The 13,494-nt window shown below is 43.1% G+C and overlaps 1 protein-coding gene across 2 annotated transcripts; it reads right to left on the bottom strand.

The window, feature by feature from the left end:
* Window positions 1-987: 987 nt before the first annotated feature.
* Window positions 988-13,413, bottom strand: PRELID3A (PRELI domain containing 3A). Of its 2 annotated transcripts, none has more exons than XM_080378140.1 (6): window positions 12,466-13,375; window positions 9,699-9,867; window positions 9,206-9,295; window positions 8,389-8,459; window positions 8,192-8,294; window positions 988-2,681 (listed from the first exon to the last, which is right to left on the bottom strand). In XM_080378140.1, exons 1-6 carry the CDS (start codon window positions 12,495-12,497, stop codon window positions 2,568-2,570), a joined length of 579 nt encoding a protein of 192 aa, XP_080234266.1. In that variant the 5' UTR covers window positions 12,498-13,375; the 3' UTR covers window positions 988-2,567. The 2 variants fall into 2 exon arrangements, with proteins under 2 accessions (XP_080234266.1, XP_080234267.1); XM_080378141.1 differs by lacking the exon at window positions 988-2,681 and adding an exon at window positions 2,688-6,413 and having other exon boundaries at window positions 12,466-13,413.
* Window positions 13,414-13,494: the final 81 nt, after the last annotated feature.

Raw genomic sequence — 13,494 nt, 5'->3', positions numbered from 1 at the left:
CCTTTGTATACACCGGCAAAATGAGCGACCACAGGAAGATCAATAAGCCCAGAGGTGCAGGAGTGTCACCTACCCCAAAGACAAGGCGAAAGGCAGCAGCAGTGTCCGGCAGCAGAGGCAGGCAGCTGGGTGACAGAACTGGCCTCTGGAAGAAATTAGGTTTTTTCCTAACCAAAGCTTCCCCATTCCCATTTAGCCTAGAGAAAGGCAGAAGAGGACCGAGCGCAAGCAGGCAAAGTGCCGATCCATGGCAAGCGGAGCAGCAGACAGACTGAAACCCAAGCATCTAGTCATACAGTTCCCAAGTAGCACGAAACGCGGAACAGAAGCAGCCCCAAACAAGCAGGGAATGAAACAGAAACGAGATGCTGCAACACAAGCAGATCAAGGATTTGTTTCTGGAAGGAAACAAAGTGCAAAGTAAGTAATCCAGAAAACTGATGCGTAACTGGTACTGACACTAAGGTGTAGCAGAAGAGCTCAGCCCTAGACAGAGCCTGTGGTGACTTTTCTGGGACACCAGCTAGTGCCGGATGGTGCTACACACAAGTCAGTCAGCTTTAAGACAACACTGACAATTTCAAATCTGATGCAAGGAGCAGCTTTATACAATTCTTCCAAACTGAAGCAATACATGAACTTCTCCAAAGACTTTTCTACCCACCCACCCACCCCCAACAGTTAGGTTTTCATCATCTCCAGCAGGCATGTATGGAAATGCTGAAGTACCAGTTTCCACGTGCACACACACTTACTCATCTTTTCCTTTCATTTGCAGAGCTCTGCCATAGCTGCACTTCCCTTCCTAGCAGAACACCACCATAAGCTAGAACATCTTCTGCTTTCTTTATCTGGGATGTGGCATCACTCCTCTGGTAAGTGGACAACTGACCTGCAGCAAAGTTATCCCCAGAGTATCTTCTGGAAAGGAGCTTTTATCAGCTTTTAAGCTCTAAGTTTCTGTTTCAAAATAAGAAAGGCTTTAGGTCCATACAAAAAGAGCAATGTTAGTATTAGCTCTCATTTAATTGCTTTCAACTACTGTATTTTTAAAAAAATTAAGTTTATTCATTAGGATCATGTAATTTAGTGAGACTGTAGTTACACCCAAATTAATGTTCGCTTTCAAACTAACCAGAATATGAATGCTGAAATTTCCCTTAAGCTACAGACACACCAACATTTTGCTCTTCTAGTTTTTTAAAAGTTACTCATGCTCTTTAACAGCTCCCTAAATGCATGCTTCCTACTTGAACGAGTAAACATCCTCGCAATGTTTATTTCACTTTGTGCACACACCAAAAAAAAGTTAAAATGCCCTAGCAGAGGGCTGTCTAAGAAACATATACTATACCTGGACCAAATATGAAAGTTCTGTGAACAAGGCTCAGACTGTTACCAATATGTGTTTATGCACGTTTCGTAGGAAGCAGTTTCTGCAGTTACTGCAGTATTTTTCCAAATAATGAAATTTACATTGATCCTAAAACCATTTTGTACCAATATGGAAAGTGTTGAAAAGATTCAGTTACACTAGTAGTCAGTAGTTAGTAGAAAGCATTCAAAAAGGAAGGTCCATTTGTTTTTCTTTACTCTTGTTTTCTCCATTCAGGGCATGAAAAATACATGTTCATGAAAACTTACCATTTGGATTTCAAATTTCCTGCTTACTTCTCATTTCAGCTCTTCTGGTTATTGCATCAGTCTCTCCCTCAGTTAAGACATGATGTGAAGAGCAAGGACCAGTGGAACAGCACAGACTCTTCACTCAAGTAGCCTGCAAGTACCCTTCTTAGAGATAAACATGAGAAGTATTTCCCAGCACCTTCCAGGAATTACTACTCCTCTCCTCATAGGGAGGGGAGGAACTAGGGCAAATTAATAAATATGAAAATAAATTATATCCTTCTCCTCACCAAAAACACTGTTTTAAGCTATTAACATCAATAGAAACTTTATCTTTGTTTGGATACAAACATCTAAGAGGTTAAATATTTGCATGCCATGTTTAGGCAGCTCATTTAAACAACATAAGAAAAGTTAGTACCACACGAGCTTTTCAGGATGATCCCCTAGATAGCTATCTAATTCTACAGCATCATGTTCTGACTCATCTAGTTCCCTTTAAATGGTCATAAGACACTATCAGATACCAAAACAGACAAAATTCAGTGCTCATCAGCCCTTCACAGAACAGATGTTCACATGGAAAACCCTTAATACCACACATGCATTCTTTTCAAGTCTGAGTATGAAAAAACAAGATGATGTAAATATAACATACTCTCTTTGTTATAAAAGGCACATTTAGGCAGTTTTAAATGTGCTAAATGTTTTGTTTCCAGTGTTAAAAATTAATTGTTTAAATGAAAAGAGCATCTGCAGGAGGTTAATTTAATCATCAGTAGGCAATGGAAGCTGCTGTGGAGATGACGATGAGGTTACTTTTCTGGTGATCCAGTATTCTTATAAATATATAAAACTTCTGCAGATCAGCCTTGGAAGGGAGATCCACAAAGCAGTCTGCAGAATAAAACTTTTCTGTCAGTTACTTGGTATTTTTGGTTTTATTTTTCTGTTGATGCTGCTGCCATAGCTGGTTTCATGCCCTCACGTGTTGACTTCAGCTCCTCCAATTCTGTGTTTAGTTTGGTGATCACCCACTCCAGGGCATCCCGACCCTGCCAGGAAAATACTAGAATTTAGAATCAGAACAGATACACCACCATTGCTCATGTTCCTAGTTTTTCCTCTGTCAGACATGAGACTTATTTTAAAATTAATGTCATGCCCCGCACAGTTTAATACTAGTTTATATTGATAATTTCTTAGCATCTTCTCATGGAAACTTCACTGCAAAGGCATTTGCTTACCCCGTAAGCAAGAAGTAAATGCAATATTTGTGTGAGCTCACAGTAGCATACCTAGGCAAAAAAAGCCTAATTCAGCAGCTTTCCCTGTCATTTTTACTCTTTGCTACTCCCATCACCCAAAGAATATCAGCAAATTTATGGCAAAGTCCAGATACTGTTCTCAGATTCATTAACCAAGTTATATGGACAGGTTTTGAGAAGATCCTGGACAAAGAAAGATAGTCTTCCAAGCGCTCTTTGAAGTAGCAACTAATTGATTTAGTATCTAGCAAGAGTTCAGAGGTGGACTTGCACTGAATTCTGATTCATGCACAGCAACTTTTCAGCACATAAACCAGACTAATTGGAAGACTACAGGCACATATTTTGTATCAAGGTACGGTCCTTCTCTGTTCAGTACTCAGAATGTGAGTGCCCCAAAGCTAGGCACTGACAGCCAATGCTTTGTTAAGAGCTGGGGAATCCAGCAAAGTAAGCATGTCAAAACCCTTTAACCTTAAGAAGACACTGTAGCAGCTGCAACCCAATAACCCCAAGATGAGCACGCAGCCAGGCACACAATGAAGCCAATAAAATAAAGAGAAGCACTTTAACTCAATAAACGTGCAAGATTTTAGAGCTCCACAATCTCAGAATGATAGCTTTTGCCAAAACAAGCAGATAGGATCAGACCAGGAAAACACCCGGCCTTTTTTCACTTAAAGAGAAGCCAAGAGACATTCACCTCTATTACCCTACCAAGAAAAAGAAGTACAGAGCAGAGCAGTAACTGTGAGCCATATGGCTCTGGCCAAGTCTAGAGGAGTTCTGGAGATAAAGGGTCTGAACCCACAAAGTCCTAACCTTCAGGAAAGCCAGTGTCAGTGTTCAAGCCCTTTGCAGAGACTGAGGGAAAGGAGGGGAACACCCATCCACACACAGATAATTTTATTCAGAACTATGATGTGCTGAGTTTTTTGTATGCATTATAGGTGATAAAGTGAACTAAAACCTCATCAAGTGTCCAGAACCTACTATCTTCCTTTATAAACCACTAAGCATGAACAAAGATCTGCATGAACAGCTTTGAAAACCTCCACAACAAAAAGAATCAAAACAAAACCCACACATACTCTTGAAGGAATTTTATTTTTTTTTTGAGGCTAGAAATATTAACAGCCCAGTTCTAGGCTGTGAAGGGTAACCTATTAAAAGAAATAAAGACGTACTATGAATAACAGTGTATTTATCTCAAGACCTTTACTAAGTTCACTGAAGGACTGGCTCCATTTCTCTCTCTTCAGGTTTTTCATATTACAGGAACTTAGAGAATAAACACTAATTGCTATGTCTGCACTGGGAGGCAGTCCTTAAACGGAGAAGTCATCCACGTATAGGCAACAACGCGTTCAGCTCTTGGTCAGAGCTCAGAAAGGGGGATTCTGCTCTACCCAGAATTACCTCAAGAACTAGTATGTTTATGCTAACTCAGTTCAAGATAACCCTTTCAGAAATACTAACAATATTCAAGAAAGCACGATTTACATTGTCCAGTTCAAGTATGGGTTGCTGAAAAAAGTCCTTAGGAGAGTATGATTTAACTTCCGAGTTCCTTCCATTTGAGCACCAAAAATCAACCATGCTTCAGCGGGTGATAACTTCCACCCTCCACATCCTTGCAAGACCTGGGAACACCAGCAAAGCATGCATAAAAGCACCCAGACAGGAGTAGGCTAGCACAGCAACAAGTTGTAACTAGCCACGAATGGAGTGCTCCTTAAAGAACAAAGTGGGGGGAGAGAGGGGGAATCATCTTACAGTAAGCACGCATTAGGATATTTGAAAGTCAAGCTAAAACGTCCTCTCTTAGGTGACACAGGCACAGAGAACTGGGTAAGACGGCAACAGCTTAGCTGTTATGTTTGTCTAATTGCACAAAGAAGACTTGTCAGAAAGTCAAACACCTTTGATGTAGCAAATGCTCAGTGGAAAAATCAGTCCCTGACTACGAAAACACCAGGTCATAGTGTTTTAGTTGTTATAATTGTTGATAAGGTAAAAAAAAAAAAAAAATACAATCCATGACGTTCAACTGAAGCACCAAGATATTTCCTTCGGTTTTTGAGACGGTCTGCGTGTCTCCTTAGACCTGCATGTGCTATATGCTATATTTTGCAGCTATGAATAAACCTGTGATATTGGCAAGGAAAACTTCAGAAATATTCTGCACAGGAAATTAAGTTACAAATCTCAATCAGAGGCAAAGCCTCCAAGTGCTGCAGAACTTCCCAGTTACCAGAAAAAATCTGACAGAGGATTGGTCTGTAAAGTTTCACACTGTATAACAAATTCTGTAGTAGTCATTAAGCAAGCACATTCATTACCAAGCATGCATATTATATTAGTCTTTATTGCATATGTTAGCAGTATGAGGTGTTTGGCAGACCAAAGGCTGCATATGAAGATTTGTTGGTAGAGCTTAAGTGACTGATAAATGCTGAGCCTTTGTAGTTGATGTTTTTCAGAAAAACAGCCATAAAAGCTTTGTGGAATGAGAACATAAAAGCAAACACTCATGGCATACACTGATCTCAAAGTAAGCAGTATAAAAACCCCTACATACTTAACTAGGAGAAGCAGCATAATGACTTTTTTCTTTTTTTAGGAATCTTTTTAGTCGAAGCATAAGCCAATACAGGAATGACAGAGACAGGCTACACTGACTAGTGGAAGGAAAACAATCTGCACAGAGGTATCACAGAGGCAAGTACACTCTGTTCTCAACCCTGAAGTCAGATTTTTTCATAGTCACATCACTTAAGGGATACGTCACTACTGAAATGAATATAACTACAAGACCAATGAAAAACACGAACAGTCTGGCATTCTGACAGCTTCAAGCTTTCTATGGATTTCTACGGAAGTTCACAGAAGGGCATCAAAATTCCTCAGGCATAAGAAAAGCAAATACAATTTCACTATGCAAATGATTAACCCTGTCAGGCAATCTGTTTCAAGTGATCAATTTTATATCCTAAGAATACAATTCTGTTTCATTTTTATAATGCCAATTCCAGTCGCTAACCAATTCATTAATTTATTCAGGTACTACATACTGAAATCACAGAAACTAGGACCAGATCAAACGCTTGGTAGACGGACTCACTGACAGGCCTAGTTATCTGCAGTCATTATTCCACTTTCAAACCACAAGCAATACTGTGTGGCACAAGATATGGCTGCAGCAAGTTGGCTGTCCAGTGGCATAAGCACAGGTTAGTTGATCCAGTCAAGATCTGACCTACTCTCACTTTCTGCAACTGCAGTGTAATGAACATGTTTGCCATTCCTGTATGCAATGTATATAAAACAAACATGCAGGTTAATTTACGAAATTCACACGACAACAATCCATGCACATATTTGCTAGAAAGCTGAAATGCTGTACCAAGAAGAAGAATTCTGGCATTACCACTAGTTAGTACAAACTGTAGATGTGGAGAACTGCTAGCTTAGAGCGCTTTCAGAATTTTGAATTATCCACTCAATAGCATCCCACCCCTGGAGTAACACAAAAAAGATTTACAACATATGGCAAATGAGTTTTCCATCATCATTGAAAATAATGCATCATCTGCCACCTCTACCTCAGAGCAAAATCTCAATAGTTACTTCCTGTTTCTTCAGAATAAAAAAACATTTTCCAGCAACTTTCATGAAGTTTAAGAGGGGTTCTAAGAGCACAGAGGCACAGCACAGCATGCAAGAGCTAGTTATAGCAGAGTAGGTTACTGGCTAGCAATGAAAGAGTGGGCAACAGCAAGTACAAATTCCTGCCAAATTCAAAATCTCTAGAGACTCTTCAGTGAAAAACAAAGGTCTTTTTTATTTGCAAGATGCTTGTGAGCCAGTGTGTTCCTTGAAAATGGCAGAACAGAAGAACAATCTTTAAAAGAAATTAAGCTTCCACACAGGCAACACCCGAACAGGTACCAAGAAATATTTACACTCTTTTGCTAAGTTCAATAGAGACATGCAAATGTGACAGATGCCACAAAAGGAATTCAGCCAGCACTTTTAAGTGTGCCTAGTTGATCTGGCCGTTTCAACTAGCTAGAGCTTTGCTATCTCCAAGTCAGACTGAAGTTTGGTTGTGAGGCCAGGTTTGGATTCTTTTTCAAGAACATATGCCCCACAGAGACTTTTAAATGGAAACTCAATCAAAATAGAATTGTAATTTATCTGAAATACATTGCAGTTATGACTTTCAAACAAACACAGTGAGCACTCAGCTAGTTACAGTAACACTTTGGTGTCTAGAAATTACCCATCACTCCTTCCTCATCCCATGATTTTAACCTGTTTTCCTCTCATTTTTGGAGAAACACACAGAAGAGAGGAAAAGGAGGCTTTCTCCTCTCTGACCTAGTTGGTCAATACCTCCTATCAAGTTGGCTTACACAGCCTTGGTCAAGCTACATCTCTCATCAGGACAAAGGGCTGGCCAAAACAGAGGCTCTCTGGCATGGTAGGAGTTATCTAGGCCACATTCCCACTGTGCTGACCCTCTGAGCACAAACTCTGACTTCAGGTGCACTTATCCTGCTGTTTGGCAGTGATGCCTATGCTCCTCTAGCAAGTCCATTTCTTTCCCACCTTCCCCAAAGAAGAACAGGACAAAAGTGCCCAAGAACAATCATTCCCCAGCTCTGCCTGTGCTGAAGTGCAGCTCCATGGCTGCAAGCCAAGTAGAAAAAGCGAGCGCTAGACAGAGGAGTCAGTGTAGTGTTACCTACAAAAGCCAGCATAGTTTCACCCCTTCAAAGAATATGCCTCTGCTTACACTACATTACTTTCAGCCAAAGGCACGGAGGCAGCTCAGTAACGGGTAGGAACTGGAACAACTGACAAAGCAGCATAAAAAATATGCTAGCATTAAGTGCTAAATCCAGATTATAAAGGCTGAAAAGAAAGTTATATTCACTACTAGCACTAACTCCTGGAAATAGGAGTTTAGTGTTTAAAAAAGCGCTTTGGAAAAAAAAAACAAAATCCAACTAATAATATGTATATGCTAGATGTAACTGTAGCATACACACAGAAGTTTGTTCTTCTGTGCAATTCTAGTTGAAAAACAGATTTAGTTGTGAAACCTTTTCATGCTTTGGGAAATTTTATTCTACTTGCTGAGGTCCTACAAAAAAATCAGTTGAAACTCTGTGCACAAAGTTTTGAGAAACTAAATATAGTACTCAGCACACATGATTGACAATTACTATTTCAACAAAAAGAGAGGTAGGGGTGGAGGGAGAGAGGGAGAAAACAGAATAAAGATGTACCTTTCTGGCATTAGAAGATATTGTGTTTGCCATTAAGCTTTCCAGATAACTGCTCAAGCTAATGCCTTTAACAGTAATAATTGCTTCTTGAGTTAGTACAGTTCTGTAAGAGAACAAAGAAAGGTTAATATTTAAACTGAACTGGACTAACATAATGTCTCCTATATACAAAGAAACATACAGATATCCTTACTTACTTTTCAGGGTTTTCAGGATGAGGTGTGTAAACCAGTCTCTCATCAACAGACACTAGGTTTGTGAGAGTAATCTTAAAAAGAGAAAAAAAAAAAGAGCTGAAATCCTCACTTCCTGCCTTTCATTTTTCTGTTATCAACAGTACTACTCAAAAGTAGAGTGCTCAATTTAATGTCAGAGACAAAGCAGCGTACACAGAATACAAAACCCAGAACACAGTCAATAAAAAGACCTATAAAGGGTGATGCAGCTTCTCCTATCCTCGATCTAATTATATCAATCTAAGTTCCTATCCACACTACAAAGAAGAAATAGCTTTCCATTTGTTTTCTCTGAATGTTGAGTCTTACATGATTTATGGCTTGGGATTCAGAGAGGCTCTCCAAGACCAAGATCACCATAACACTATTTGGACTACACAGAAAATTAATACTCACGAAAAGACAATGCCTCTTGTACAGAGACAAGGCTCTCCTACAGACAACTCCAATCTGATAGTTACAAGTTCCCAGGACACCAAAATACAGCATAAGACTTAATTTATATTTTTTAGGACAAGCTATTCATATAGAAGTCAAACTATTTTACATGCATTCTGAGAAATAATCTTACATTAAAAACAGAATCACAGATGTTTGATCCCAAAGTATTTAAAATTTCCTTTTTGTGGGAAGATGGAGGGCAAAAAGAGAGACAACTAAGACATGGAACTTGCCGCCTCCCAATGGAAGACGCAAACACATTTCTAATCTAAATGTTAAGAGCAAAACACCTTATCTCCAGTACTAATCACCAGAAACTTCTTAAGCTATCACTCACATTAGTTGAGGAAAGCTCCATCTTTTTTTCCACTGGATCTACCACAGAATGTTCCTCAATGTAAGTCAGAGTTCTACTTGTTCCTAAAATCTGAAAGTGAAGAAACAAAAAAAATTAAAAATAACAAAGTTAAGCACTAAAAAAACTCCAAAAAACCAACAAAGCTGAAATGCATAAATGTCAAGTCCCTAGTGACCCCAAACAAAGGCAAAGTAATTAATGGATACCAGAACACTGTGATCTGTGGCAAGACTACATCCTCATAGGTTGTATCAGCCATACAGCATGACACAGTCCAGTCTGTAAGGCATGTATAGACATACAAACAAAACATTGCAGGCATATTAAAGCCTACAACATATTCTCACTACTAAGTACACTAATTACAGCTTATGTGATATTTCCTATAAATTAAGCTTTTACTTTGAATTCAGCTCCAACTCAGATGACGACATAAAAATGCATCACACCCTTAAGAAACCATTAAGCGCACCGCTTTTACAATACTCGGCAGTCTCCACTCTGTGCTGAGAAGACGGTGACTATGCAGCCTCCCCTTGTTATCAAGGCTTCTGTCAAGGACATCTACTCCTACCACACATGGATTCATAGGGTTGGGGTACTTTCTCATAGCAGCTTTGATCACTGTATCCCAGGGGTGTCTGTAAAAAGAAGAGGAGACAATATTTATAACTATTTCATATTTAATAAAGTATTCAGACAACCCTACATCAGGGATCTAGCTTGTGTAACATGGCGCATGCTGAACAGCTTCACAGCTCCCCAAAGTCCCTTCAGAATACAGTAATGCTTGGAAAGGCAATAAGAAAGTATTGATACAAAAACACAAACCAAAAAATATTCCTTTCTTCAGAGTGAAGAAAGGAATTATTAAACCAAGACTAACAGAAAGGAGGGCAAGGGGCAACAGTCACAAATTGCTGCAAGTGACACTCCAATTAGCTGTACAAAAACTCCACAATGACAGGGTAGCTGTCCACAGAGACTGTCGAATCCTGATTCATTTCAGAACTAAACCAGAAAAGCAACTTGACCTAACATTTTAAGTTAGCCCTGCTTTAAGAAGGGAGCCAGTCTAGATGACCTCCAGAAGTCCACTACAACATAAATTCTTCTGTAATTCTAAGCACATCAAATAAACTAAATTAGAAATCATTAGCTTCTGTTCTTCCTATAGCAAAAAAGCAAAGTTAAATTCAACTAAAAAAATCCAAAAAACCAAACCCAGAAAGTTTAAAATAAAAACACAGATTTTTCAGAACCCATATCAGCTCACTGCCATAAGTCTGCACCTATACTACTGCTTCCAGCAGCTTGTTAGCATGAATTACACTTATACATACTCTTGTCAATACGGAACTATTTTCATGAAACAAGTTTTGGTTAATCTGAAACTCCTGGGATCAGAGCAGCCCCACTACTGAAGGCCAGGCTGTCCACACAGCTCTTGTTGTGGGACTTCATTTATCATCTTCTGAAATGGAGGAGGCTAGAGAAACCATGGACTTGATCCAATACAGAAATTCTGTCCCTAAGCAATGATTTCTGTATTCAGAATAACGGACAGATCTGGAACAAAAGGTTTATACCCTTTAAAGGTACTTTTAAAAATTCAGCTATTGATATCTAACATAAGAAGGCTTAGGAGTGTAAAGTTGTACACTGGAACTGCACTTAGGGCCCTAAATGGATTTGATTTTTAAGAACACTAGTTTTAGTCTTAAAATAGACTGGTACAGAAGGGCATCAACAGTACACCACTGCAAGAGCAAACAGAAGCTTGGAAAAATAAGGGTTTTTTTCCAATAAGAATAATAACAAAAGGTCTTTCAGCTTCATTGGTGCAAGCAGGAGAAACAGAGCTCTCAATTCCTACATCAGAAGGAAGGCTGGAAGACCATTCCTTGTTATCTTCAGTGACTACACATCACAATCAGCAGAAGATACACAAACTAAAATGTCAAATTTCTGTTAAGTGTCCTTGAGGGGTTTTAAGACTCAGAAACCTGATAAGGCACAATATTTTATTAACCCCTGAAATGCACTATGTACACACCTGCACACATTACACTGTAGGATGGGGGCCTTCCAATACAGATCTTGATGAGAAAATGCCAAATAAAAATCGATTTTGTGTTTCCCAAACGACAGATACTCCTCTCAAACTCAGAAGTAACGCCATACACAAGCAGCCTTTACTAGCCTCTGCCTGCCATTTCACAACAGAAGCTACTGTTTACTTATACTAGACGGATGTCAAAGTTGAACACCTAATACCTATGTCAGCATAATTAATTCAGTTGTGTTATTTAATTAAAGACATTTTAAATGGCATTGAAAAAACTGGGATATTTTGTAAATATTTTAGGAAATATCACATCTGGCACTCTCCAGTTTCAAGATTTTTAAGAGACCGGTAGCAGATGAAGTATTGGGGGCATTTTAAGAGCTGTGCTGGAACTGCTGGGTCTTCCACGTCGGCTCCCGGGTACGGCCTGTTACACACCTGTTGGTACTTTCACCTGTTGTTCCCTCACTACACAGTAGTGGAACTGGATGACCAGAACCACGTTCGAAATACGTTCAACGCAGAAAAGGCCTGGCAGTAAGAACAGCTATTGCTTAATGGCTACCTGTGAGGTCTCTGTGAAAGCCACGGCTAAGGCAAGTCACATAGTCACTCTGTCGTCCATGCCCTTGGAATGTATCATCAAGCACGTCCGTAGCGTGGGGTCTGGGTTGGGTTCTTGGGCTTTTTGAGAGCGTAAAAGTTCTTTTTCCTTAAATACCTACACCTTTATCAAGCCATTACGCTGCCGGCCAGCTCTGCCGCTGCCCGGTGGGAACGGTACTTCCCGCCGCAAGCGGCAGGAGGTGGGAGAAACCCTCGCAAGGGTCCGAGCACGCAGGGAAGCTCAAGGTGATGAAGGCCCCGCAGCGGGGGGAGCGCTGCCGCACCGCCGGGGACCGGCCCCCGCCCACCCCCCGAGCCGGCGGGAGTTAAGGCCGCCAGAAGCCGGTGCCCAATCCCCGGCATAACCGGTCAGGAGCCCCCGCCGCTCCCAGTCTCCCTCCTCCGGCCGCGCCCGCGGTTATTTCCTATTTCCTCCTGGCGGGGCCCGGCTTCCCCGCACGGCCCGGCCCGACCCCGTCAGGCGCCGGAGCGGCGGCCCGCCCGCGCAGCCGGTGGAAGGAGCCGCGCCGCCGTTCCGCGGCCGCCCCTCAGCCCGGCCCCTCACCCGAACACATGCTCCGAGCTCCAGATCTTCATGGCCGCCCTCGGTCTCTCCTCAGGGCCGGCGGGAAGGCAGGCGGGCCGGCGGGAAGGCAGGCGGGCGGGCGGGCGGGCGGGCGGCCGGCGGCAGTTCTCGCCTGACAGCCACACGCCGGCCGGCCGGCGAGCGCGAGCAGCCACGGGGGGCGGAGCTCCGCGTGCCGGCGCTGGGCGTGCCCAGCCGGCTCCTGCGTCACGCTCTGGCGTCACGCGGCTCCGTCACCGCCTCGCCCCCCCGCTCCCCCCTCCTCCTCGCGTCAGTGGCACGGCGGCACCGCGCAGGCGCAGCGGCACGGGCGGGCCGGGCGCTCGCTGCGGGCCTGCCCGGGCGGCTCCGATCGGTTCTGGGCGCCGTTCCGCTCCGGTATTACTGGAGACGGAGCGAGCAGCCGGCTTTGCGCGTTGCTTACGTTGGAGTTCTGCTTTCAGGGCGCCGGCAGCCCAGGGCGGGACACTGGGTGCAGGGCGCGCTGCTGTGCCTGGGGGTGAAGGGATGGCGCTGAACGCTTTAGCTGCCCTGAAGGCCTCTGCACACAGTAAATTTTGTAGCGAAGATCTCGGTATAAAATCGTTACGTATGGGGGAAAAATAATAAAGGAGACAAGTTATTTCCCACCAGGCTCTGCTGAACGTTACCGCTGGGTTATTCGGAAACGCAGCGGAGGACCGGTCCCCCTGGGGAGCCGCGGGGAGAGGCGCTCCCCGGGCTCGCAGCCCGCCCGGCAGCGGGGATGCCCGCCCTCCTTAGCGGCATCGCATCGCGCCGCGCCAGCCGCACGCCTCGACCGGGCTGCCGCGGCCTGCCGCCGTCACGGCCGCCCCCTCAGCGCGGTGCCGCCGCGGCTGTGCCGCTGGGGGGCGTGGCCAGGAGAAGTGACGGGAGCTGCGCGGGGGGGGGCCGCCGCACGGGGCAGGGCCTGCGGGAGGGGGCGGGGCTCGGAGGGGTCCTTCGGGCGTTGAGGACGCGCACGCAGCAGCGTGATGACGTCAGACG

This window comes from Falco punctatus (assembly GCF_963210335.1).
Source record: "Falco punctatus genome assembly, chromosome: 3".
Classification (NCBI taxonomy): domain Eukaryota; kingdom Metazoa; phylum Chordata; class Aves; order Falconiformes; family Falconidae; genus Falco; species Falco punctatus.
Note: the sequence above shows the minus strand (reverse complement) of the source record. Positions and strands in the feature narration are given on the sequence as shown.

Coding starts and splice junctions, on each gene's coding strand:
- PRELID3A (XM_080378140.1), bottom strand. CDS start 12,497: ATGAAGATCTGGAGCTCGGAGCATGTGTTCGG. Junction 8,460..9,205: donor TGGAGCTTTCCTCAACTAAT/GTGAGTGATAGC, acceptor TCTCTTTTTAAG/ATTACTCTCACAAACCTAGT. Junction 2,682..8,191: donor TATCTTCTAATGCCAGAAAG/GTACATCTTTAT, acceptor TTTTCCTGGCAG/GGTCGGGATGCCCTGGAGTG.